Genomic DNA, 23,398 nt, shown 5'->3' with positions numbered 1-23,398 from the left:
CACCCGACCATGCTGAGAACCGCACGCAAACAAGATTGGTATCAATGCGCCTCTTCATGGGAGACGAGCGATACGATTAAAACGCTAAATTGATATTAGGGCCATCGAGGAAGCATCTGCTCGACAACCCTTCGCCATATTCCGCAATCGGCGTAGGCGACACACACGCTCTAAACTCCCTCCCAGTTTCCTTACTCCGTCGGTAACATCCTTTCCAAGTCCCAAGCCAGAGCAAGCCAAACACCACGTCTCTATCAGTTTGTACCTTGGGCGTTTGCTCGGCTTCAGTTGGGTCTCTCTTTTTAGTCTTCATAGCCCTTGGGGACCACCCGCGGACCCTTCGGAACTGTATGCCGGAGGTATCATGGTCAGTCGCATGCTTTCAGATCATGGTCTAACCATTCAATTCACGATTGAGAGGATGGATGTGATTTCTTACTGGGATATGTCATTGGGATAGGCTCCGGGTCAACGTCGCCGAGAGCGCGCGGCGAAGCGGGGGCAGAGTGACCAGCGCCACGGGGCCCATGGAGCCGATGATGAGGGAGTAGAAGATGGCCGGCTTCTCGTGCGAGGCCCAGCGCAAGTAGCGGAGGGGGGTCGACCAGAATTGAGGGGTAGACATGATGACGGGCAGGGTCGGACGTCAACGTTTTGCGGGCGGAGATTTTCGACTGGCGGGGAAATGGTATTCACGGGCCAAAAAAGGCAGCAATACCACAGTGTAGGCGAGGAAAAGGTGCCAATTGACGATAACCACCCAGTTGTTGATCGAGTGCAAGGGCAAGACCGGCGGGGGAGGTTCAAAGTCGGGAAAGCCTGGGGACGAGGTGAAGTTCGACGTTCGGAGATGCGCTGGGTCCAGTAAGTCTTGGCACTCGCCCATTAAACACGTCGCCCTTTCTATCTATACCACCTCCAAGCAGCCCACCTCCTCCACCACCTTGTCTTTCCTTATTTCCACCTTTTTTCTCTCTCAGTTCCAGCCTGGCGTCCACTTCGCCGTGCGGAATTCTTCCATGATGCGGTGGTGCCTCGCGTTGCTTCTCTGCGGCTTCTTGGCTGCGGTAAACGCTCTGAGCAGCTCCGGCAGCCGCCTGCTAGTGGTCTTGGACGAGACCACCGAAAAGAGCCTTTTCTCGACATTCTGGTCTGATTTGGAAGGTAATTGGACCTGGGCTGGGAGCTAGAAATCTTCGCTGACATCCATTACAGCCCGGGGATATGACTTGTCATTTGAATCGCCCAAGAGTGACAAACTGTCCCTCTTCGAACATGGCGAGCGAGCTTACGACCACCTCTTGATTCTTCCTCCCAAGTCCAAAGGTGGGCTCCTCTCTCTTCTCTGAGGCCTAGAAATATCAATTGACCCATTAATTTTTAGGCCTTGGCCCCAACTTGACTCCCAAGAACATCCTCGATTTCATGAACAAGGACGGCAATATCATCCTCGCCCTCTCCGGCAAGGCCTCGACCTCTAGTGCCATCAGCTCCCTCCTCCTCGAAATTGATATCCATCTTTCGAACGACCGCTCCGCCGTTGTTGTCGACCACTTCAACTATGACACTGTATCGGCCGCCGAGAAGCATGATGTCCTCCTCCTCCAGCGGCCTGGACCGCTGCGCCCCGACGTGAAGGCGTTTTTCGACGGTGAAGGCGTCCTCGCTATGCCCCGGGTTGCCCCCCAGACCCTGGGTAGTGATAGCGCTCTGGTTGCGCCGGTCCTGCGAGCTCCTGCCACTGCCTACGCTTATAACCCGAAGGAGGAAATGCCGGCGGCAGATGACATCGAGGCCACTGGCTCCCAGCTCAACATTGTTTCAGCCATGCAAGCCCGCAACGCCGCTCGCTTCACTGTACTCGGCTCCGTTGAGGCGCTCGAGGACAAGTGGTTCTCGGCTTCAGTCAAGGCACCCAATGGCAAGAAAACCACCACCGTCAATCGTGATTTTGCGAAGCAATTGACCGCGTGGACCTTCAAGGAAACCGGTGTTCTGAAGGTTGGCAAGATTGAGCACCACCTGGCCACTGATGGTGAGGTTACCGCGGAAGACTTGAACCCGAAAATCTACCGCATTAAGAACGAGACCGTATGTGAAACCTGAACCCGAACAAACACCCGGTGTCCTAGGTAGTCTTTCATTTACTAAAATACCGTCGCTCCCCTATTTTAGGTCTTCAGCATTGAGGTGTCTGAGTACAATTATGACAAGTGGGTGCCCTTCGAGATCCCCGCCGAAGATGCGCTGCAGCTGGAATTCACCATGCTCTCGCCCTTTCACCGTCTGGCCCTCGAGCCTACCAAGCGTACCGAGACCAGCGCTGTGTACAGTACCAAGTTCGTGACTCCAGACCAGCACGGCATCTTCTCATTCCGCATCAACTATAAGCGACCTTTCCTCACCAACATCGAGGAGAAGCACGAAGTGACCGTGCGCCACTTCGCGCATGATGAATACCCGCGCAGCTGGGCAATCACCGGTGGCTGGGTCTGGATTGCCGGTCTGTGGTCGGTGATTGGAGGCTTCCTGGCATTTGTGGTTGTGTGGCTCTACTCGGCTCCTGCAGCCGACAAGACCAAGAAGACGCAGTAGATCTGTATTCAATTTGTACTGTCAATGATGATGTGGATTTATATTCTTTTCTACCTGGTTCTTTTCCATCTTCACTGCCCATGGAAAGGGCAATTTATTGTAAGTGGTCGATTATCGCATGGTTTATATGTATTCTGTAGCGTCAGGTATATTTGTGATTGGAGATCGCGCCATGTATTTGATTTAAACAAAAAAGGAAAGAAAAAAAAAGGAAAGAAAAGAAAAAAACTCCAGACCATGCCAGCATGAATCAGATCGTCCGCTTTCCTTTCAGCATCACTTGCATGCCAATGGCAATTCTCTTCCATCTACAGTTGCTCGATGGACCCCCTCTCAACCAGGATCTTGGAGATATCGTAGATGCTCCTCACAGGCCGCGGGTCTTCTCCGGATCCATTTGTACCTCATCACCACTGAGTTCCTTCACAGACTGGAAAGCCGGACCACCAGCATATAATTGCCCCGGGGAGTTCGACTGGGTGTCCATTTCCTTCGATACCGAAATAGGGTGATTTCCGCGGAATCGCTTGCGCATGTCGATCATACCGCGCCTGCAGCAGAGAGAAAAACAATTATATCAGCCAATCCATCGATTCGTCTTCTAGTCCCACGTGTATATGTCTTTGATCTGGGTCCAATGACACGGAACGATTCCACTCACTTGCACTCGCTAAACCCTTTGCGCAGCTGCTGACATTTCATAGGCAACTCCTCAGCCAGTGGCGATGCGAGACATTCACGCGGTGAGTGCCGCTGGACCATGATACAGTCCGATTCTTGCAGGCATTGGGCCAGCGCCTCTCCTAGAGGTTGTGGTATTGCGATTAGCCCATCAGATGGCCATGGCAGGCGGACCAGCCACAGAGGGTGGAAACAATGCAGGGTCCGAGAGTGTGGTAGCACTGAAAATGGTACGACTTACTGATGTCCTGGCACGAGCTGGGCATGGCGTTCGAGTCCAGTTCAGATGTCCAGTTCTTCTCGAGCCGGTGACAATCAACGGCAAAGGACAAATTCGGGCGATCATTCGACACGTCGCTGATTGGTTGACCCCGGATGAGTCAGCAGCGCCTTTCACATGAACATGACGTCGCGCTGCTTCGCTTTCGGGCGATTCTTCCTGACTCGCAATATCCTGTTCTTAATACATTATATGCTTCGTTTGCGCTTTCATGCAGAGATATAGTGCGTTCCAAACTTCATAATGGCACGAGTTCCCCTGATCGGGAGGTTGTTCTGGTAAATCCCTCCTTTTTCCCCCGGAAGTACCCTGTAACTGAACGCGCCGTGGCAAACTAAGATGTATCCCAGGTACGAGTACCTGGCGCTCTTTGCGTCCCTGATTCTTGTGTTACTTGAGACTATTATTCATCTGATCACGTTCTGTCTTCGTGAGTAGAACCGTGACTCTCTATATTTCTCTCATGTAGGAGGCCCACGACTGACTTGCGCTTCCAGCGACGCCTATCATTCGCTTCTGCTATGTCCAATCGAAGGCACTGTTCAACAGGTTTATCTCCAAGGATGTCCGCGATAAGAGAACCAAAGAGGAGATTTTCGCCAGTTCGGTAGCCGAAGCCTCGGACTTTGTTGAGATTTGTGAGCTTTTTGGTTACGAAGCCGAGGAACACATCGTGCAAACTGGCGATGGTTATCTTCTTGGACTGCACCGTTTGGCGTACCGGAAAGGTGAGGAGAGAATGCGCGTCAACCAGGGTGCGGGTGGAATCAGTAAGAAAGTGGTCTATCTCCATCATGGTCTTCTCATGTCCAGCGAAGTGTGGGTCGCCTTGACCGATGAGCAGCGATGTTTACCTTTCCAGTTGGTCGAGAAGGGTTATGATGTATGGCTGGGTAACAATCGCGGCAATAAATATGCAAAAAAATCCGTCAATTTTTCGCCGGGGTCGAACGAATTCTGGGATTTCTCCATTGATCAATTCGCCTTCCATGATATTCCGAACAGCATCGAGTACATCCTCGAGGTGACTGGCCAGCCCTCTCTCTCATATATCGGTTTCTCTCAGGGCACCGCCCAAGCATTCGCCACCCTCTCCATCCACCCTCTTCTCAACCAGAAGATCGACGTCTTCGTGGCCCTGGCCCCTGCAATGGCGCCCTCGGGGCTCCGCAACCGCATCGTGGACTCTCTCGTGAAGGCTTCCCCGGATTTCCTCTTCCTGCTTTTCGGTCGACGCAGCATTCTCTCTTCCACCACAATGTGGCAGACTATTCTCTATCCTCCCATCTATGTCCGCATTATCGATGCCGCCCTTGCAGCCCTCTTCAACTGGCGATGCCGCAACATCACTCGTGCCCAGAAGTTAGCCGCCTATCTACACCTCTATTCCTTCACCAGCACTAAGTCTGTCGTGCACTGGTTCCAAATCATTCGCAATAAGAACTTTCAATTTTACGACGACGAAACACACGCCCCCTTCAGCATCGTTGCCAGCGAGCGTTTCTACAAGCCCGTCAAGTACCCCACTCGTAACATCAAGACACCGATTGTGCTGTTGTATGGCGGAAGCGACAGTCTGGTCGATATTAACGTGATGCTACAAGGCCTGCCGCGTGGTACCGTGGCCAAATCTATTCCATCCTACGAACACCTGGACTTCTTGTGGGCCTCGGATGTGGACCACCAGGTCTTCGGGTATGTTTTTGATGCGCTAGCGACTCATAGCCGCGATGAGTCTACTTCTGTCGAGACTGTCCCCCCTGAGTCTCGTCTCGACGGACGGCTGCTGGTCGATGGTCATATATCGAATACCTCAGCAATGCGCATCCGCCACAAAGATGCAGCTTTCGCGGGAACGACTTAGACCCTTGGTTTTTGCTTACCTTTACATTCTCTCATAAAAACCACCATCGCATCATGTATATACTCTTGCTATCATTTCTCCTGTTCTACATACCCCATCTTACATATGCAATTACACCAATACCATTCCCTACAGACCACCCATTCTACCTATCTTCTCAGTTTCCCAAATACCAAGAATCTCTATGGCTTAAAAAATACACAGCATACAGGTCTATATACACTCGCTACAAGAATGAAAAATACCCTCTTCAACAAAACGAGAATGATAGCATAATTGGAAAGTTTGGCTCTCCTATGTCATATATGCTCCTCCAGACACATGGAAGGTCTGTCCTGTCAGCCACTGCGCATCCGGGCTCGCAATCAACGCCACCACTCCCGACACATCCTCGGGCACCCCGACCCGCCCCAGCGGCGACCACTTTGACAGCAGCGCCTCGACTTGCCCGTCCGTCATGTCGGCCCCGCCAGGGATATACTTGCGCGCGTTCTCGTCGTACATGTCCGACTTTACGCCACCCGCTGCAATGCAGTTGACTGTGATGTTGCGCGGGCCCAGATCCGCCGCCAGACAGCGCGTCAGGCCCTGAACTGCCGCCTTGGATGCGGCGTAAACGGCGTGCCGGGGTACGCCCTGACCATATACCTCTCGTTAGTCTCGGGAGACCCGCAGCGTGGAGACAGCAACAAAGTAAATAAGGCGAGAAAACAGGCAGGGACAACGCACCTTCACCGCCGAAATCGACGACGTCAACATAATTCGCCCGAAATCTGCCATATGCGCTGCAGCCGCCTGTGCCACGAAATACTGGCCCTTGACGTTCACCGCGAACACGGCGTCGAAGTCCGCGTCCGTGACGGTGTCCACGGCACCGAAGTGCTCGATCCCTGCGTTGCTGACCACGATATCCACCCGGCCCAGCTCGCGGACCACTGTGTCGAACAGCGCACGCACGGCAGCCTGGTCTGAGACGTCGGCTTGCACGGTAATGGCACGAACGCCGAGCGCGCGGATCTGCGACGCTACGGCGTCGGCGGCCTCCGCGGAGGTGCGGTAGTTAATGGCGAGGGCGGCGCCACGCTGGGCGAGTTTGAGGGCTATGGCAGCACCAATGCCGCGGCTGGAGCCGGTGACTGTGGGGAGTGAGGAAAGAAGAAGATGTTAGAGGGTTAATGGAGAGGAAGTATAGAAGAGTAGAATCGTACCGACTGCGACTTTGCCATCTAGATCGTGGGTTGCGGTCATGGCGAGGGGTTTACTGGGGCAAGAGAGGATGTTGAGATTAGCTTTGCGTGGGACGTGGCCATGGCGGGACTTGGAGTATATTTCAGCAATGCACTTATATACGCAAACATCCAAGGACCGGCAAGGGATTGCTGCAAATGGCCGGTGTGTTTGACCGAGAACGACGAATCGACGGGCTGCACGGACGCGGACTCCACTCGGATCGTCCCGTACTCTTGGCTCGTGTTCCCACCGGATCGGGACATCAAGACCTCCAGACATTGAGATTGGGGCCAGCGGGTTTACCGTTCGCTGAAGCTCGTTTATAGATTCAATTCAATTCATTTGGAATCAGGTCCTGAAAACTGAGAGAAAAAAAGTCCGTACATACTAAGAACATAATACGGGAGGAGAGTTGCCCTTCGGCCGACATCTAAGTGAGCATCCACGACCAGCACGAACAAAATCCTCCGGAACAAGAACAAGTAGATCGCTCATCAAGGACGGGGGAGAGGAGGGGCATATAGCACACCATCGATTCCCGAAAAAAAAATAAGAGAAGAAACATCCAGTCTCCAGGTGAACCAACCCCTTTGAAACCACGGCAGAAACGCCCCGTTCCCAATGGCAGACTTGACTGCAGAAAAAAGACAGGACAGAATAACAGAAAACACATAAACTTTCGGGTTACACGTGTCAGAGACACAAGAAGGGTGAGGGCATGGGAGACATCAAGATAACTCGAAAACCAAAGCAGGGAGAAGGGCAAATGTAGAATGCGTGATGGTTTAAAATCCAACATGTTCCTCAAGGCATCAAAGAAGGAAATAAAGGAACAGATCACTCGTCATCGGCACCGGCTCCGTTCAGGCTGCTTGCACTTTCAGCATTGGGGTTGCTGAAAGTCAGCTTCAGTTTCGGCTGGCCCGGCGTGCTGGCTGTCAAAGGGGTGTCGGCACCTGAAATAGCGCCCACCGACTGGCCATCCGCGGCGGAATCGCCGTCAAAGTTGGCAAAGTCAGGGTAATCTTCGGTCAACTTCTTTAATTCGGACAAGCATTTGGCCTATCAAATGGGAGTAGGAGTGTTAGTCAAAGTCAAGAAGAAAGATAGAAAACCCCTCATTGGGTCTCGGGTAGAATGCAAAACATACCTCAATATCATTGGCATCCTGGAACAAAATGCTACCATCCTCGTTGTATGTCCGAGCATTCTGGCAAAGCAGGTGGATGTCATTACGGAATTCCTTCAGGCTCTGGTAGTCGTCGCGCTTGATTTTCTTCTCGATCGTCTCCACTGCAATCGGATTCTGAATGATCTTGTAATAGTCAGGGTACTGAGACCGTGGCGGAGGCTTCATGAAGGGCTCGATCACGGCACGCATGATCGGTCCTTCTTCACTATCGGAAGAATCAAGCTGGATTTCCTGCTCCATGTCCTTCAAGGATTGCATGACACTGTTGACGATGGTAGTAAGAGTCGCCCGTTCCGCAGAGCTGAGAGTGTCGGGAACCTTGGGCTGTCGACCTCTCTTACGTTTGGGCTGAGGGGTTTCCTCCGCAGGTTCCTCAGCCTTGCGCTTGCTGGGCGGAGGACCACGACGACGAGGTTTCCGCGGTGGAGTTTCAACCTCAACCTCAACCTCGGCGTCCTCGGCTATGGAAGGATCGGGTGAGGACTCCAGAAGACCTTGGGCCTTGAGTTTCCGTTTCTCTTTTCGGGCTTGCCGTTCTTCGCGCTCCCGAGCAAACTGTTCGGCACGCTCATCGAAGCTGACCGCGTTCGGATTTTCTTCCAGGTCTTCCATGGTCCGAAGGAACTGCTCTTCAGTCATACCATCATCGTATCGCTTGACCTTACGTTCACGAGCGCCACGACCGTAAACCTCAGTCTCCGTAACTTCTGCAACGGGTTCGTCTTCCTGCATGTAGATATCAGGCAGCTCCTCTTCACACATCAATCGAGGATAGCGCTTGCCAGGACCGTACTCGTCGGTCTCAAGTCGCTTCCGATCAATCTCCTGGAAAATACCAATTTCTTCTTCGGAACGGGCCATAATTTCATTGAGATCGTCATCATCCATTTCTTCCTGCTCGCCAATTTGATCCGCAGCCTCGGCACTATCCATCAACGTACGGAGAAGGGCATCTCGCTCCTCGTTTGTGGACTTGTTATCGAATTTACCGGCCTGGATGACCTTGCCGTCCATGTCAAGCTTGAACTGCGCACGTTCTAGAATCTTCTCTTCCACTGAGTTCGAGCTGATCAGTCGGAGAATGCGGACCTCGTTCTTCTGTCCGATACGATGGGCACGATCCTGAGCTTGCAAATCCTGGTGAGGATTCCAATCTGAATCGTAAATGATAACGGTATCGGCAGTTTGCAAGTTGAGACCCAGACCACCGGCACGGGTAGAAAGCAGGAAACAGAAGTATTCCGAACCGGGGTCATTAAAGACCTTCAGAAGGTCGGAACGATCATCAGACTTTGTAGAACCATCCAGACGAAGGTACTTCAGGCCTCGCATGCGCAGGAAATCCTCCATGATGTTCATGATCTGAGTCATTTGGAAGAACATCAGGACACGGTGACCAGTGGCACGAAACTTGGGCAGGATGCGATCGAGCAGCTCAAACTTTCCGGCCGTTCGCCAGAGGAGGTCGTTGGTCAAGCGGCTGGGGTTCATCTGATCCTCGACAGGTTCAAAGACGAACGGGTGGTTGCAAAGCTTCCGCAACTGCATGAGCATGTTGCTTAGACCACGCACATTAGTCTTGCCGCCCTTGCCATCGCTGACAGCCATCCGGTTGTGGGTGACAAGTTGCTTGTACAGCTTAGCCTGCAAGGCAGAGAAGCGACATTTGATGACACGCTCCTGCTTGTCCGGTAGATCCTTCTCGACATCCTTCTTCAGACGACGGAGCAAGAAGGGACGAAGCACTTTGTGTAGACGGCGAATGACGAGCAGCTGCTCTTCTTCGCTAAGATCCATACGATCTTGACCACCGGTGTTGGCGAATGGAGTGTTGAACCACTCATCGAACGACTTGACTGACTTGAAGATATTCGGCAAGACGAAATTGAGAAGGGCCCACAGTTCAGGAAGATTGTTTTGCAGCGGAGTACCCGTCAAAATCAAACGATAACGACTGGTATAATACTGCGATAGGGTGCTACTCAACTTGGAGTTGGCATTCTTCATACGGTGACCCTCGTCAACAATCATGTGAGCCCACTTAATCTTAGCGAGAATAGGCCGATCCTTGATGATATATTCGTAAGTAGTCAAGAGGACCTGGAAGTTGCCCCAACGAATCTGCTGCTGTTGCTGTTTGCGAGCGTTGGGTGGACCCTTGTAAACAACCTTCGTTACTGACGGCGCCCATTTATCAAACTCAATATTCCAGTTGGTCAGTGTACTGAGAGGCACAATGACCAGGAAGGGTCCATTGTTCCTCTTCTTTTCAATGATGTGGGTGATCAAACTGATGGTCTGGATCGTCTTTCCAAGACCCATTTCGTCTGCCAGAATACCGTTCAGGTTATTGTTGTACAGCGAGATCATCCACTGCAAACCCTTCAACTGGTATTCCTTGAGAGTACCGCCGACAAGAATCGAAGGCTGCTCTGTAACCTGCTCTCTGATGCGATGTGCCACGGCGTAGTAATCGATCTTCTTCTTTCCAGACTCCTCCTCCTCCTCCTCATCATCGCTGTCTGCGATCTCTTCTTCCTCATCGTCGAAGTCTTCACCGTCACCGTACCGCTCAGCCTGGTTCCGCTGTTGTTGCCGAACAGAAGAGGCGAGCTCTTTCAAAAATTTATCGGTCTGTTTGAGCAAGTGCGAAATACGTGAATCCTTGGCCTGGCCCAAGAGCTTCAAGTAGGTCTCTTCATCGTTGGCCTTCAGTGCTTGCAGACGTTGTTTAGCCGTCCGCTCCACGCGCTTCTGCTCCTCACGCTCCATGTGCTGGTGGTGCGAGAGCATCATGCGGCCCAGCTTCACCGAGCGACTGCGGTTCTGAGCAGAGGCATTGACAAGCTCGGCGCCATGGTTGAGGATTGCCTGCAGCTGATCATACTGCTTCTTCTTTTCTCTAGTCTCACGAGCATCGCGCTGTTGCTTCTCAAGCTTCTCAGTGATTCGTGCCTCACGAAGAGAAGGTCGCTTCATGCGGCGGTGACTGGCACGATTGGTCTGATTCGTCTCGCTGCAATCGAATCCAGTGCGGCGGATCTTCTCTCTGAGGGCTTGCTGTTTGCCCCATAGAGACAAGGACTTGAGCTCAATCAATGCTTTAAGTTTTAATGAATCGTCGCCCGTAGGAGCGTCACTCTTGCCAGTATCCCAGACGCCTATGCTGGCAGAAAGCTCCTGGAGCTCCTTCATGCGAGAAGCCATGCGATTGTAGACAAGGGTTTCTCGGTTCTCGCGAATCTGACGCCAGTCGAGTCCACCCGTCTCAAAAGCAGGAACCCGGGGGCGATTGATGCGGTGACTATGGTGCTCATAGTTGATCACCTTGTGTAACAATTCTTCAGGTAGCCGCGCACTCTCATACCAATCCTTGGGAGGAGCAGTGGCACCAGTGGAGTCTTGGGCCTGACCAGAGGCACTCTTGTCGACATTGTCAAGGGTCTTCTCCGCCGAAGCTATCTTGTCTGCTGGGGTCGGGGTCTGCACCTTCTTGGAGGGGAAAAGCTGCTGGTGGAGAGCCGGTGCGATGGGTTGATTCTTGGATAAAGTCTTGAAGGCCATGATCTGATTGCGAAGAGTGGCAAGCTGTTCGGAGGAAAAGCTTCCACTTCCTACAGTAGGCCCTTTTCGAGCGGCGTTCTGCGACTGAGATGCCGCCGATTGTACGTCGGGGGTAGCACTGGGAACAGAAGAAGCAGAGGCATTGCGAACTATAAATTAGAAATAAAAGCAATTAGGAACCGTTCCAGATTAGGAGTGGAAGGAAGAGAGGATTAGGCAATTAGGCAGCGCAGTCTTACCATGGACGCCATTGGTAGCAACATCAGGCACGGCACCGTTCATCTGCTGAGCCTGCTGTTGGCGCTGTTTCTGCTTCATCATTTGTTGACGTTGAATCATAGCCAGAAGCTGATGAGCCTTTTGATACTCGGGGTCATCCGAGCGCACACCCTGCTCCTGCATCTGCTTGAATTTCTGCGATGAAGTTAGACATGTCGATGGGTCAAGCTGAACATTTCCAAATCTGTCGATGTGCCACTTATGCGAAGTTCGGGGGTGGAGAGGGGGGTAGAAATACTGACCTGTAGTACCTCCTGAACATGTTGCTGTGTCAGGTTCGGGGGCAATGAGAAGTTGCCGGGCGCCATATTTGGCGCCGACTGCAGAGAAGCCATGGTAAGAGGCGATTGTCCTCAATTCATTCGTGAATCACTGACGCGATGGAAAAAGTATTCGAGACGGGTGAAGCCAGATCTAGGCTGGAGGTTACCGGCTCCACTTTTGGATACCACGGGCGTCGCGCGCGGAAACTCCAAGGGGGGTGTGGTCGAATAGGGAGCGCGATGGTGGTGAGCAAGGCGACGCGGGAAGGGAGCCTGGGGGTTGACCAGGCGTGGTGGATAGGGTTGTCGAGGCTCTTGGCGATGGGAGAGAGATGTTTGAGGCCCGTGTTCGGAGCTCCGGGGGGGGGAGATGCGATCGATGGGATTATGGGGAGAGGGGGCGGGTACTGGAGAATGGCGAGATCAAAGGAAAAAAAGCGCGTGCAAAAAAGGGTGGAGAGGCACGCAAAAACGCGTTGGGGGGGGACGCGGGTTGGAAGTGGATGGGATGGAGATGGAAAAGGGCAGAGGGACCGAGTTGCGCGACTCGGGGAAACCTGGTGCTGCTTGTAGGCGACTAACAACAGGAGCAGAGGAGGAGATTTCGTGCGCGGGTCACGGGACCCCCGGGCACTAGGCGCTGACTCAGCGTGCTGGGGACCACTGCCAGTCACGGGCCGTGCGGCGTAGAATCAGGACTGTTGGGAGTCAGATTCTCAGGCAGGAACAAGGCCCAGGCTGTTGTTGCCTTATCCAAAGAACCAAAGTATAGAGTGCTGCCAGGTGATACCAGGCACTGACCAGCTTCAATACCGACTACAAATAGACAAATTTCAGACCAAGGCGTGTACGGGCTCATACCCCGAGTCCGGATAATACAGGAAACTTTTGCAATCTACCTAAGTACACGACAACGAAAGACTGCTTCGATCAGTATGATCCAGTCGCAAAGCTCACGCCCAAGGAATCAACTGGATTTCCCATTCCAGCAAAAGGGAGAGATTCCGAAACAAGAGAAGAATCCCTTTCAAGAAAAACAGAAAAAAAGCAAGAAATAAGAGAGTAGACTCCTTTGCAACCCAAGCAAGAATCATCATGAAATATGAAGATAAAAATAATAATCCAAACAGAGAGAGAAAGAGAGAAGAAAAAAAGGAAACAATCGGGCCCGCAAGCATCCTCCGGTCTGATATCAGATCTCGGCAGCTATTCAGAACTCCCTAAACCCCCAGGCTCAAGTTTTATCAAACAAACGCAACCATCAGTCCCACTTTTCCAGCCGAAAAGGCCGCCCAACTAGGCATCCGCAACGGCAATCAAGCTTCGCTTCGCGGGCGGTGGGGGAGGAGCGGGCTTCTTTGCACGAGAAGGAGGTGGGGGTGGGGGGCTTTCTTCCCTCCGGTCGAGTTCAACGTTGTGCAGCTAGGTCGACGTGATGCCACACTGCCATGGGACGTCGCCGGGGAGCTTGAGCGGCCACCGTAGGAGCGCTCTGGGCTGGATCGACCATACGAGCTAGCCTCGGAATCAGCATACGGATCAATCGGCGCTCGGCTGTTAGCATAGTGCGTGCTGTTTTGACGGCTAGCTAGGTTCTCGCTCGCGGCGCGCTGCATCCATTGAGCGGCGATCGGAACGGGTTCCTGACGAAGCTGAGTCGGACCTTCAAAAGTGGGCGTTCGGTTGATTCCCGGTCGAGGGGCGCCATTGCTGGCTGGGTAGGAATGGGCTGGAGGGTCAGTCATGTACATAGAGACAGTGCGGGTGGATCGGATCGCGGGTCGGCTCTCGATGGTGCTGGCGATCTCCTCCTGGAGAGGCTCATAGCGGTCCTGGTACGACTGCGCTGTGTTCGAGCGAGCGCGGCTCGCGCGACGGGTCGGCGCCGGCCCCTGGTCGGTCCCGCCAGGCCATTCATTTCGAAGCTGCAAGAGCGCTTCGCGACATCGCTCGTGATACTCTAGCTGAGCGTCTAAGAAAGTTCCCATGTCCATGACACTATCCGCCTCCGCATCTTTTATTTCTTGCATGCGGCGGAGTATATCATCATTGGCCTCTTCGTATTTGACCTTCTGAGTGCGAAGCTCTTCTTCCACTCGAAAGTCTTCTTTCTTGGCTTTCTCCATCTTGGAGAGCGAAGTATCATACGCCAAGCGGCGGCTGTCGAGCTTCTTGCGTGCTTGCTGTGACGGTTCAAGATCAGTCAAATGTTGGAATGCGTCACATTCCTTGTGAGGTCACGAACCTGATATTCTTTCATCTGGGTCATTGATCGAGCCAGGCTCTCAAGCCAGCTCGAGTTTGCCTGTGCGATGTAGCTCTCTTGGATGCGCGCGATGCGCTCTTCAGTCCTCCCAAACACTATGGCATACCGGGTCAGTCATTTCATTTGCCCTGGCCTCGACGGAGTCACGACTTACGTATCAGGCACTGCCCGATTTCCGAATTCCCGTCAAAGTCTTCTCCATGGCTGACCATGTCGCTTCCCAAATGGGCGACGGGGAGGGTCTTCTCTTTATCGTCACCCTCGCTGCGCTTCGAGATGGCTTTGACGTATGCGGTCATGGACTTGTAAATGCGGTCCACACCTGCGATTTTGACAGAAGAGTGTCCTAGATTAGCGCATGTTCATGGCTCCATATTTCTTTTTCTTCTTTAGAAAACGGGCAGATTCAGGTGAAATGACCTGGCTACCACTTACCTTCATGTCGCACATTCATTTCTGTCTCCATGGCCTTGAAATCATCAGTCTGGTTGGTCTTCACCTCTCCTCCCATCCGTTCTCCGGCCCATTGCTTGAAGCGGCCGATTCTCTTGTTCACATGCATGGTGAATAGGGGGTAGCTATAGCTATAGCAAAAGTGAGGGGCGTTGCAAGATTGAGTGTGTTCGTATATCTGATAGACAGCTCCGCCGGAAACGGTGCGCACCTCGACGCGATTGGTCGGATGGTTGCGAACGAAAATGGTCTTGTGGAATAAGTGTGAAGGAAGGATGGACGGCCACCAGGGATGGGGAAAGTTTATGGGATGTCACAAATTCACAGGGTCACCGAGGGGAAAGGGGGGCTGGTGCTCATCGGTTGGAACCAGATCGACGCAGGGGGTTGGAGTAGGACGTATACAAGTTGACGAAGTTGTCGATGCGACGAGGAGAGTACAGAGAATTGAGAGAGTTGAGAGAGTTAAGAAAACGAGCGTTGAGAAGAAAGGAGAAGCAGTGGGGGGAGAGAGAGATTGGGAAGGAAATGGGGCAGGTGAGTTTGGCGATAAATTAAAGCATGCCCCGGTCCCCGCGCAACTTCACCAGGATGCGTGATTCGTGATTCGTGATTGATTATTCTGGTTATCAATTGTATTCGGTCGGGTTATGGGGTATTTTTACAATCCCCAACCAAAATAATATTTAAAAAAAGGTTCTGGACTTGCGCTCAATGCGATTGACTGCATGCAGAGGCCAACATTGTCGTCGATCGGTGGGGAATGCGCGACAGGCCCTGCTTGTTGGTCGATGGCCCATGTTTCGGCTCGAAGCCTCGTCTCGTCTCGTCTTGTCTCGTCCAGTCTCGTCCAGCAGTTCTTGTGGTCTCTCTGGATTTCTCTTTCTCCGTCATCTGTTCCACTCCGTCTTTCCCTCCATCCCGAGACCCTCCGTGTTTCAAATGGCCAAATGGCCGGGCCCTCGATGGCGGCTAAACTTGTGACACGCGTTGGTGGAGCGAAGGTGGAGATCGACCATTCCAATTGGAGGGCCAGGAACGGCGGGCCGGATCCTCGTCCATCATAATTCGAGAATTTAAGGAGGTCTCAGGCCGTTCGTGGAGTCGCGGAGTTGGTTGAACCTTTGGTACGGAGTAACCTGCTACTATAATTATCCTCGTTCTCCTCTTTCTCCTCTTCTCCTCCTGTCGTCTTTGCCACCGCGGCCAGGGTCCAACGATGCTGGTTCAGGAGACATGCTAACAAAGGCTCAGGCTGGCTTCAGCGCCAAAGATGTCCTGGCTCGTTTTTCTTCTTTTTCTCCGATCTTTCTCATCTTGCTCATGCCCACAGATTAGATGAGATCGTGCGGTGGCGGGCCGATCGGCCCCTCCCATCTGTCGGAGCTTGCTCACCTGCATACGTACACTCCATCGCAAGGGACACTCGAGTGTATACCGGTAAAGCGGTCTAGGGGCAAAGAGGTATAGAGGTACCGCAGGGGACAGCACGGTACCTGAGGGAGGTCTCTCAGCGAGTATTCAGTGGTGTACCTCCACACAGTACTCCGGGCTCTGTACTCTATACTTCGCACGGAACACCGCGCCCTCCCAGCCTCCCCCACCAGGGCAAATGCGCACGGAGCATCAGTGGCCAAGGTTTTCAAGGCTGTTTCAGCTGTTCCTTGCCGACAGGGAGGCCTGGTGGCGATAGGCGATAACGGACTACGTCGATCGTGGTAATTGAGTTTAGGGAATCAGCACTTTCTGGAGTGACACACCCCTTGGCGTCGCAACCGAAAGAGGGGCTGGGGGAGGCGGGGCGCTTTCATTTCCACCGCAGCATCGAAGTGACTGTCCATGGCGGCCCGAGGGTACCCTCCCGTACCTATAGGGTACACAGTATACAATGGGCTCACGCTTCGGTCCCACTAAGATCAACTCCAAAGTTTAATTAATACATTCGTCTATCCAGGCTTGTATGATCTGAATTGTTTATCTTCATTAGTCGTAGCAGCATCATGGGTCACCCGTTGGTCCGGATGCCCTGTCTCCTAGCATCGGCAGCAACAGTAGTATCGTCTGTATCCTGTCCAAATGTGACCATTGTGGTTTTGCCTTTCCGCCGAACAACGCTAACTTCCCTTCCACGCAATCACTCGAGTGCCGAGGTGGTCCCAGCAGAAGGCTCAGTAAACAACGAATCCGAAGACCAGCCCCCAAGCCCTTGCTGGGCGGCCAGCAAAACATCAAACTCATTCCAATCAGGCTCAGCCAAGATCCAAGGCGATTGCTCACACGCAACCGCCGACAACCCATCCCCTACCCCTACCCCAGCCCCGGTCTCTGGGAATAACAAATTCAGTAGGCTCTCGCCCGCATCCAACTGCAACACGCCTTTCGCTCCCCCTTCCTCCATGTCCAAGCGCGGCGTGCCAAGCTCAGACAGTGACCCCGGCGTCCCAGCCCCAGAAGACTCGCTAGCCCGGCCCTCCGCCAGGTCTGCATAGTACCGCCCAGGCGTGACGCCTGTATGTTTCTTGAACACGCGATGGAAATGGCTCGGGGTGAGCCCAACCCGAGCCGCCAGGTCCTGCAGTCGCGGTTTCAGCCCTGCCGCGAGGCTGCCGCGGATGGCCGCGCAGGCCTGCTGCACGATCGCTGTCTGCGGGTTGCTCTCAACCGCCGTCCGGCCTGATTGCGGCCGGCAGCGCTTACAGGGCCGGAAGCCTGCAGCCTCGGCCTGCGCGGGGGTGTCGTAGAACTGGACGTTTGCGCGGCGCGCGAGCCGGGCGGCGCAGGACGGTCGGCAGTAGATCTTCGTCGTGAGGACGGCATATACGAAGCTGTTGATCGTGGCATCGCGCGTGGTGATGGCTTGCCACCGCTGAGCGGAAGTGAGGGTGTCGCCCGGCCGGGTGAGACGGGGAATTTTCTGAGGCGCACTCTTGGAGGTGGACATGGTGGATGGAACCTAGCTTCAGAGGTTTGAGAGGTCACATGAGGAACTGCACAAAGACAAGAGTTACAAGTAGGTGGAGAGGAGACGTAGAATCGTCCCGGGCTTGGGATTATATTTGAAAGTCTGGAGAATCCGGGTTTCCAATTGGTTGGAGCCCGCTGATTGGCCACTTTGAGGTCAGTGTCCGTCATGGCCGTAGAGGGGTGGTACAACGGTACAACCACCACTGACCTGGTGCCCTGGGCTCGTAGGATGTGGGGTTGGACATTTTATGGGGTGACCTCGATCGTGAGGGTGAATTTCAATACTGCTTGTGCGATGAGGATAAAGTTTTTAAGGTTAATTCAGTTGAGGACAACTCGAACGGAATGTCCTGGCTGAAAATATATCTTGACCACTGCAGAGCCTTTCCCAACGCAAGCATATAGACCATAATCTACCAGCTTATATATAGATGGGGTACTTCTGATTTATCCAGGAAATGAAAAGCCCGTTTAAAATTACATGTAGGTACTCTGCCTCCACAGGACTAAAAACTGTGGACTTGAAGACGTGTATTTATAACACACAACCTGAGCGGCATTGGGTGAGATCACACCGCGGCAATATTATGGTGACGGACATTGCTTCAAAATGGACCAGGGCAAAAAAAAAACACGATTTTCGAATTGATCCTCCTGCTACATCCACAAGACATCCGAGGGTGGTCTTTGGATGATGAGACAAGAAATTAAATAGGTCTAGTATGGATCAGTAGCCCCATGGATTGATTCACTTGAGATCCCATAGGTAGCCTAGTCATTGCTGCAACAAGACCAAAAGCATCTGACACCCATGTCTGAGGGTCTACTTGGATGGATCTACGACGATAGGGTTGATGGCAGCAGAACGGGTATGAAAAATTCGAAAGGTGTATCATTTCAGAGCCCTAGTGGGCCTTTTGACTTTTCCGTTCTGCCTTGACATGAGGCCAACCCCGGACCCCATTCCATCACCCCTTTGATAATTTTTTTTTAGCTCGACAAGAAATATGATGGTGGCCACAACCTTAATTCGCTAAGGGCGCATGGCACGCTTATCCTCAGTCGCCTAAGTACATATGTCTCATAGCAGAAGTCCATTTTCAACCCGTCACAAGTAAAACTCCGCGTAATATCACCCTTAGTCCTTGGTCTTCTGGGTACCACGGAGCAAACCAGTTCTCCGGGCAGCAATAAGACCGGCCTTCTGACCCTGGGCGGCGTAGCGGGAGATGGTCGAGGCCTTACCGATGTGCTGGTGGTTACCACCACCGTGAGGCTATAAGGGGGTTAGTCTAGGTCCAATTCTCGACATAAAAAGCAGGAGAGAGAAAAAAACGTACGTGATCGACGGGGTTCATGGCAACACCACGAGTCTTGGGCCAAGAGTTGCGCTTGACAGCGAACTTGTGCTTGGCACGGGAAGCCTTGAGCAGGGGCTTGTCGGTACGGCCACCACCGGCGACGATACCAACCATACCACGGGCGGTGTTCTTGATGACCTTCTTGGCACCGGAGGGGAGCTTGACACGGGTCTTGCCATCCTCGGGGTTGTGGCCAATGACGGTCACGTAGTTACCGGAGGTACGGCCGAGCGCACCACGGTCACCGGCCTTCTCCTCAACGTTGGAGATGACGGTACCCTCGGGCATGGAGGCGAGGGGGAGAACGTTGCCGACGGTCAGGGCGGCGTTCTTACCGGCGTAGATGAACTGGCCAGTGTACATGCCCTCGTTGGCGATGAAGGTCTCGGTGATCATCTTGAACTTGTAGGGGTGACGGAACTGGACCTTGGCGAGGGGAGCACCACGGCCGGCATCGTGGATGATCTCCTTCACGACACCGCGGGTGTAGCCGTGACGCTCGGCATAGTCGAGGGTACGGAACTGGGCAGGGGCCTTGTTGAGACGGGTGTTGGCCGCTATAAAATAGAAAAAGTTCGATATCAGCACTCCAGTTCCTGCTTGTTCAAGTGTGTTTTCCTCCTGGGTCTTCCAATATCCTCGATGCGTTCGTATATAGCGCCGACGAAAAAATTGTGCCCGGGGATGAATTTGTGTTGTCGGTCGCACTCACTGAAAATGGAGCCACGGCCCTTCCTCTGGTTGCGGATCACACGACCCATGGCGACTGTCTGGAAAGAGAAACCTGTATTAGTATTTTCGAGAGACAGGCGACTGCCGGCGAGGAAGACAGAATCGTGGGGTGGGAAGTAAAAGGGCGTACCTCGAATTGAAGATGGGCTTGTCGTTGAGGAGATGAGAAATCGTCGGAGAATGGGACTGTGTGGACTTTAGGGTGCGGTCGCTAACCTAACCGAATCCGCGCTAGCGTAACCATATATTATGTAATACTCATGGTCAGAGCCCCGAACAATAGCCCTGGCTACCCGTTTAGTATGGGGGGATTTGATGGTGACTTGGATATTGTTGAGGAAATCGGCTAAGCTCATGAAGAATCAAATAAGAGAGCAGAGCTATGTCTACTCTTCTCCTATATTAAGGCTCTCCATATTTTGTCTATCTCCGCAGGCTGGTTCAACTTCTCACTGCTAATGACGAGCCCATGAATCCGGGTGACATAAGCACGAACACGTGATGGTCTCCGAGCTTGGAATTAGCCCTGACGCCGCCAAGTGACTGCCGCCCGTGCGTGTGGGTGTTGCGGAGACCGACCTGGCATGAACCTCCTCGGATGTCAAGCATAGAGAAATACGATCTGCCACGTATCCAGCTGGTGGCTTGACCTATGATCTGTCTATGCTAGTATCCTAAGTTGATCAACATCAAGCATTCAGAGTTCGTTATTTGATATAAGTTTATATCAACATCGGGAGATATTTTCAACCCAGAGATCTCTTAGGATTGCAGTGTTGGCCATAACATCAGAACATAATCTCATTCGCCCATTGCATGCGTAAAGAACAAGTGAACGGCTCCTTTCGCATTGATCGTGGCGTCAATCGTGGAATTCAGGGTTTATATCATCCTTCCGGACGATGCCCGTCTATAGATCACCAAGTCTCTTGGCCATCCAAATGGAAGCACAGCATGAACCATTGAATTTCATGGCTCATTCTCGATATCACTCTGTAGAGTTTGTATGTAAAAATCGCATGCTAGACCGCTATCAGGCGCGTAAGGAATCCACTGGATAACCGCCCTGCGGGCGCAGGGTGCCAATGCCGAAAGTGACGCTTCCTGCGCCGACTCCAACTTTTGCCCTTCACATCACCTCCCCACTCTCAATCCAACATGGCCCCCTCCGACTCAGACCTTTCTTCTCTCTCTTCGGCACCACCGACAGATGATGAAGCAGCCATGGCGATCGATGAACCTGTCGGAATTGCTAAATACTTCAAAAAGGAGTCGGAGACTCCTCCGCCGAAACGGGAGCCTTCACCACCGCATGAATATGTCCTGGCTGATAACCCTCATATACCTGTGAGTTCTTGTGATAATCCATGGGATGAAATTCATTCCTTGAGATACGAACACGCCTGCGACGCGTTCAGTCCTCCCGAAGACACGTGTGCTGAGTTATCGCAATGCTTCTAGTTCATCGTCATGTTTCGCGCGCGTTTCCACGAAGCGTTCCCTCGGAGCGTGCCCCATTTCGGGCCACAAGATATTGAGAAGGGAGTGGAAGACACCACCCCAGGCGAATATATTGAGCGACTGCTATGCGCTTTGCTGGGACTTGTTTTGAACCGCAAGAAAGATGTTGAGTATGGTCGCCACCCGATGCTGGATCCGCGCGGCGTCCCGGAAGGCGCGCACCTGGCACTTCCAACCCCCTCAATTGCACCCATAACGGAGCGCTAATGCCACCCGTGACCGTTTAGGCGCACTCATTATACAAGACCTCTCGAAGAGGCCATACAGAGCCACCAGTCGCAATGGCCCAAGGCATGGGAGGGCAAGAGTCCCCTTCACGGGGGGCGTAGCTTTGCGACCATGTCGCCCGAAGAACGCGTATGCTTTTGAAACAAGACCTACAAAGCCAGATTACCATTCTGATCATTTCCTTCTTTTCCTTTCTGTCTTCTAGCTCGAACTTCTTCGGTCTTTGATTCTTTGGTCCCTTTCCTCATCCGATGTGATCCAAGCCAAGCTCAAGGAGTCATACAAGCAGTCGCGCCACGATGACGACTTGAACCAACCGCTTTCTGTTCAACACTGGGGTCGTGACAGCTTAAAACGACGATACTGGCTGGCCGAAGGCCAAGATGATACACACTTCCGTTTATACCGGGAAAGTAACCCCGCTTTGAAAAATATCAGTTGGTGGAGTGTTGCCGGAAGCATTCCTGAGATGCAGGCCATTGCAGAACGGTTACAGGAGGAGAAAGGTATAAATTCCAAAAAACTCAGCGAAAGGATTCAAAATGCAATTCCTCGGTTTGAGGCATCAGAAGAGGTAAGTCTATCAACTGCGCCCGCAAGAGGGGAGATATTGTGCTTATCATTGTTCTAGAAACGCAAGCGGCGTGATTATCGTTTGGCGCGCAAGGCGGCGTTCTTGCGACCTGAACCTGGCTTTTCTATGTACGAGGGCCGCACCCGTGGCAAAAAGCTGAAGTACACGTACGATGATGATGATGATGATATTTTTTCTGATGACCAGCCAACAAGACGGTCAACTCGCAACGTATCTGGCACCGATGCATTGGCTGAGCGCTCGCGTCCCCAATTCACGGCAAGCGGTCGACAAATTCGCTCCAGAGCCGGTGGTGTTTATGGGGAGACCCTTCTCAGTGGCCAACGCGAAGACACCGAGGACGATGGCGAGGATGAAGACACCAGGAGACCGCAAAGAAATCGGACATCGACACACCCTAATGGCTATTCTGGATATGGCGATGCAGACCTAGAAGAAGAATCGGATGCTCATTCAACTGGCAACGACAGTGGTAAAGAATGGGATGGCGGAGATGACGATGAGAATGACTTTGAGGGTGATGACGAAGGTGAAAATGCGAGTGGAGATGAATCGATCATCAATGAAGAGTCCCCCAGTCTTGTGGTCCAGCTTCGCTACAACAAAACCCATGCGTCGAATGATTCTAAGGTCTTAGATGAGCCCCCTCCGGCACAAGATACCTTGATGAAAGATGCCGATCAAGTTGAATCATCGACACAACAACCAGCTCAGCCCCCAACATCAGCATTGGCTTCTGCGCCAGAATCTGCACCGTTGCGACCACCGGAGGCTGCGCCTCCGGTTCAGACAATGACTGCTCTTTCTATGCCTTCCGTACCAAGCGCCACTCAGGTCATTCCGCAGGCCCAGAACAACCTGCTTTCTGTATCTACCATGCCTTCAGCCTCTGAAAATCCAGCCTCTGCGCTATCAGACGTGCCGAAGGCCAGTCAAACTGCAGAATCGAATGGGGTCACTGGGCCTGGATCTGGCGCTGGAAGCCATCCTGGTTCTGGAATGCATTATGCGCCGACAGCTATCACGCAGGGCTGGCATTCAACCAGCTAATCGTTTACATTTTTTTTGTTCTTGCTATTGTTCGAGAATGCCCCGAATTTGGGTTAATTATGTTTGTTCGAAGATATAGGCCAAGTATGGAGCTTGCTCAGAATGGGAGTTTTATTTCTTGCCTACTACTCTCACTTGATTCGACGTAAAGTGAAGTTCAAGTGAGAGAAATGTCGTTTATAAACAAGAGCGGAACCCATTCCTACGAGGAAAATGAGAAATATATATGTGTATATATGTAGAGAGTAAGACCTATATGGGACATCCGTTTTATTGAATA

At 52.6% G+C, this 23,398-nt stretch overlaps 10 protein-coding genes across 10 annotated transcripts; 3 read left to right on the top strand and 7 right to left on the bottom strand.

Annotated features, from left to right (window-relative positions):
• Positions 1 to 448: 448 nt before the first annotated feature.
• N7462_003560 (NADH:ubiquinone oxidoreductase subunit NDUFA3) lies at positions 449 to 625 on the bottom strand (the record flags this gene model as incomplete). The annotated part of the gene is made up of 1 exon (XM_057075286.1): positions 449 to 625. One exon carries the CDS (start codon positions 623 to 625, stop codon positions 449 to 451), a length of 177 nt encoding a protein of 58 aa, XP_056934791.1.
• Positions 626 to 1,019: 394 nt separating this feature from the next.
• Positions 1,020 to 2,595, top strand: N7462_003559 (dolichyl-diphosphooligosaccharide-protein glycotransferase; the record flags this gene model as incomplete). The annotated part of the gene is made up of 4 exons (XM_057075285.1): positions 1,020 to 1,164; positions 1,216 to 1,326; positions 1,385 to 2,091; positions 2,176 to 2,595. 4 exons carry the CDS (start codon positions 1,020 to 1,022, stop codon positions 2,593 to 2,595), a joined length of 1,383 nt encoding a protein of 460 aa, XP_056934790.1.
• Positions 2,596 to 2,962: 367 nt separating this feature from the next.
• On the bottom strand, positions 2,963 to 3,542 carry N7462_003558 (PET191 family protein; the record flags this gene model as incomplete). Its single annotated transcript, XM_057075284.1, has 3 exons — positions 2,963 to 3,146; positions 3,257 to 3,398; positions 3,518 to 3,542. The coding sequence occupies 3 exons, from the start codon at positions 3,540 to 3,542 to the stop codon at positions 2,963 to 2,965; spliced, it is 351 nt and encodes a 116-aa protein (XP_056934789.1).
• Positions 3,543 to 3,799: 257 nt separating this feature from the next.
• N7462_003557 (sterol esterase) lies at positions 3,800 to 5,420 on the top strand (the record flags this gene model as incomplete). The annotated part of the gene is made up of 3 exons (XM_057075283.1): positions 3,800 to 3,834; positions 3,907 to 3,986; positions 4,054 to 5,420. The coding sequence occupies 3 exons, from the start codon at positions 3,800 to 3,802 to the stop codon at positions 5,418 to 5,420; spliced, it is 1,482 nt and encodes a 493-aa protein (XP_056934788.1).
• A 294-nt stretch (positions 5,421 to 5,714) lies between these two features.
• Positions 5,715 to 6,668, bottom strand: N7462_003556 (uncharacterized protein; the record flags this gene model as incomplete). The annotated part of the gene is made up of 3 exons (XM_057075282.1): positions 5,715 to 6,056; positions 6,150 to 6,556; positions 6,629 to 6,668. 3 exons carry the CDS (start codon positions 6,666 to 6,668, stop codon positions 5,715 to 5,717), a joined length of 789 nt encoding a protein of 262 aa, XP_056934787.1.
• An 819-nt stretch (positions 6,669 to 7,487) lies between these two features.
• Positions 7,488 to 12,020, bottom strand: N7462_003555 (putative RSC complex subunit (Sth1); the record flags this gene model as incomplete). Its single annotated transcript, XM_057075281.1, has 4 exons — positions 7,488 to 7,712; positions 7,801 to 11,555; positions 11,646 to 11,820; positions 11,928 to 12,020. 4 exons carry the CDS (start codon positions 12,018 to 12,020, stop codon positions 7,488 to 7,490), a joined length of 4,248 nt encoding a protein of 1,415 aa, XP_056934786.1.
• Positions 12,021 to 13,264: 1,244 nt separating this feature from the next.
• Positions 13,265 to 14,776, bottom strand: N7462_003554 (uncharacterized protein; the record flags this gene model as incomplete). Its single annotated transcript, XM_057075280.1, has 4 exons — positions 13,265 to 14,131; positions 14,194 to 14,309; positions 14,369 to 14,560; positions 14,650 to 14,776. The coding sequence occupies 4 exons, from the start codon at positions 14,774 to 14,776 to the stop codon at positions 13,265 to 13,267; spliced, it is 1,302 nt and encodes a 433-aa protein (XP_056934785.1).
• A 2,025-nt stretch (positions 14,777 to 16,801) lies between these two features.
• mpt (putative DNA repair and transcription factor Ada) lies at positions 16,802 to 17,608 on the bottom strand (the record flags this gene model as incomplete). The annotated part of the gene is made up of 1 exon (XM_057075279.1): positions 16,802 to 17,608. One exon carries the CDS (start codon positions 17,606 to 17,608, stop codon positions 16,802 to 16,804), a length of 807 nt encoding a protein of 268 aa, XP_056934784.1.
• Positions 17,609 to 18,769: 1,161 nt separating this feature from the next.
• N7462_003552 (60S ribosomal uL2 domain-containing protein) lies at positions 18,770 to 19,986 on the bottom strand (the record flags this gene model as incomplete). The annotated part of the gene is made up of 5 exons (XM_057075278.1): positions 18,770 to 18,907; positions 18,972 to 19,549; positions 19,705 to 19,762; positions 19,855 to 19,919; positions 19,983 to 19,986. The coding sequence occupies 5 exons, from the start codon at positions 19,984 to 19,986 to the stop codon at positions 18,770 to 18,772; spliced, it is 843 nt and encodes a 280-aa protein (XP_056934783.1).
• Positions 19,987 to 20,882: 896 nt separating this feature from the next.
• Positions 20,883 to 23,118, top strand: N7462_003551 (uncharacterized protein; the record flags this gene model as incomplete). Its single annotated transcript, XM_057075277.1, has 5 exons — positions 20,883 to 21,071; positions 21,186 to 21,355; positions 21,473 to 21,602; positions 21,679 to 22,047; positions 22,105 to 23,118. The coding sequence occupies 5 exons, from the start codon at positions 20,883 to 20,885 to the stop codon at positions 23,116 to 23,118; spliced, it is 1,872 nt and encodes a 623-aa protein (XP_056934782.1).
• Positions 23,119 to 23,398: the final 280 nt, after the last annotated feature.

Source organism: Penicillium macrosclerotiorum (genome assembly GCF_028827735.1).
Source record: "Penicillium macrosclerotiorum strain IBT 26536 chromosome Unknown utg000003l_segment0_segment0, whole genome shotgun sequence".
Lineage (NCBI taxonomy): Eukaryota > Fungi > Ascomycota > Eurotiomycetes > Eurotiales > Aspergillaceae > Penicillium > Penicillium macrosclerotiorum.
The sequence above is the reverse complement of the archived record's forward strand: the minus strand, read 5'-3'. Positions and strand labels throughout refer to the sequence as shown.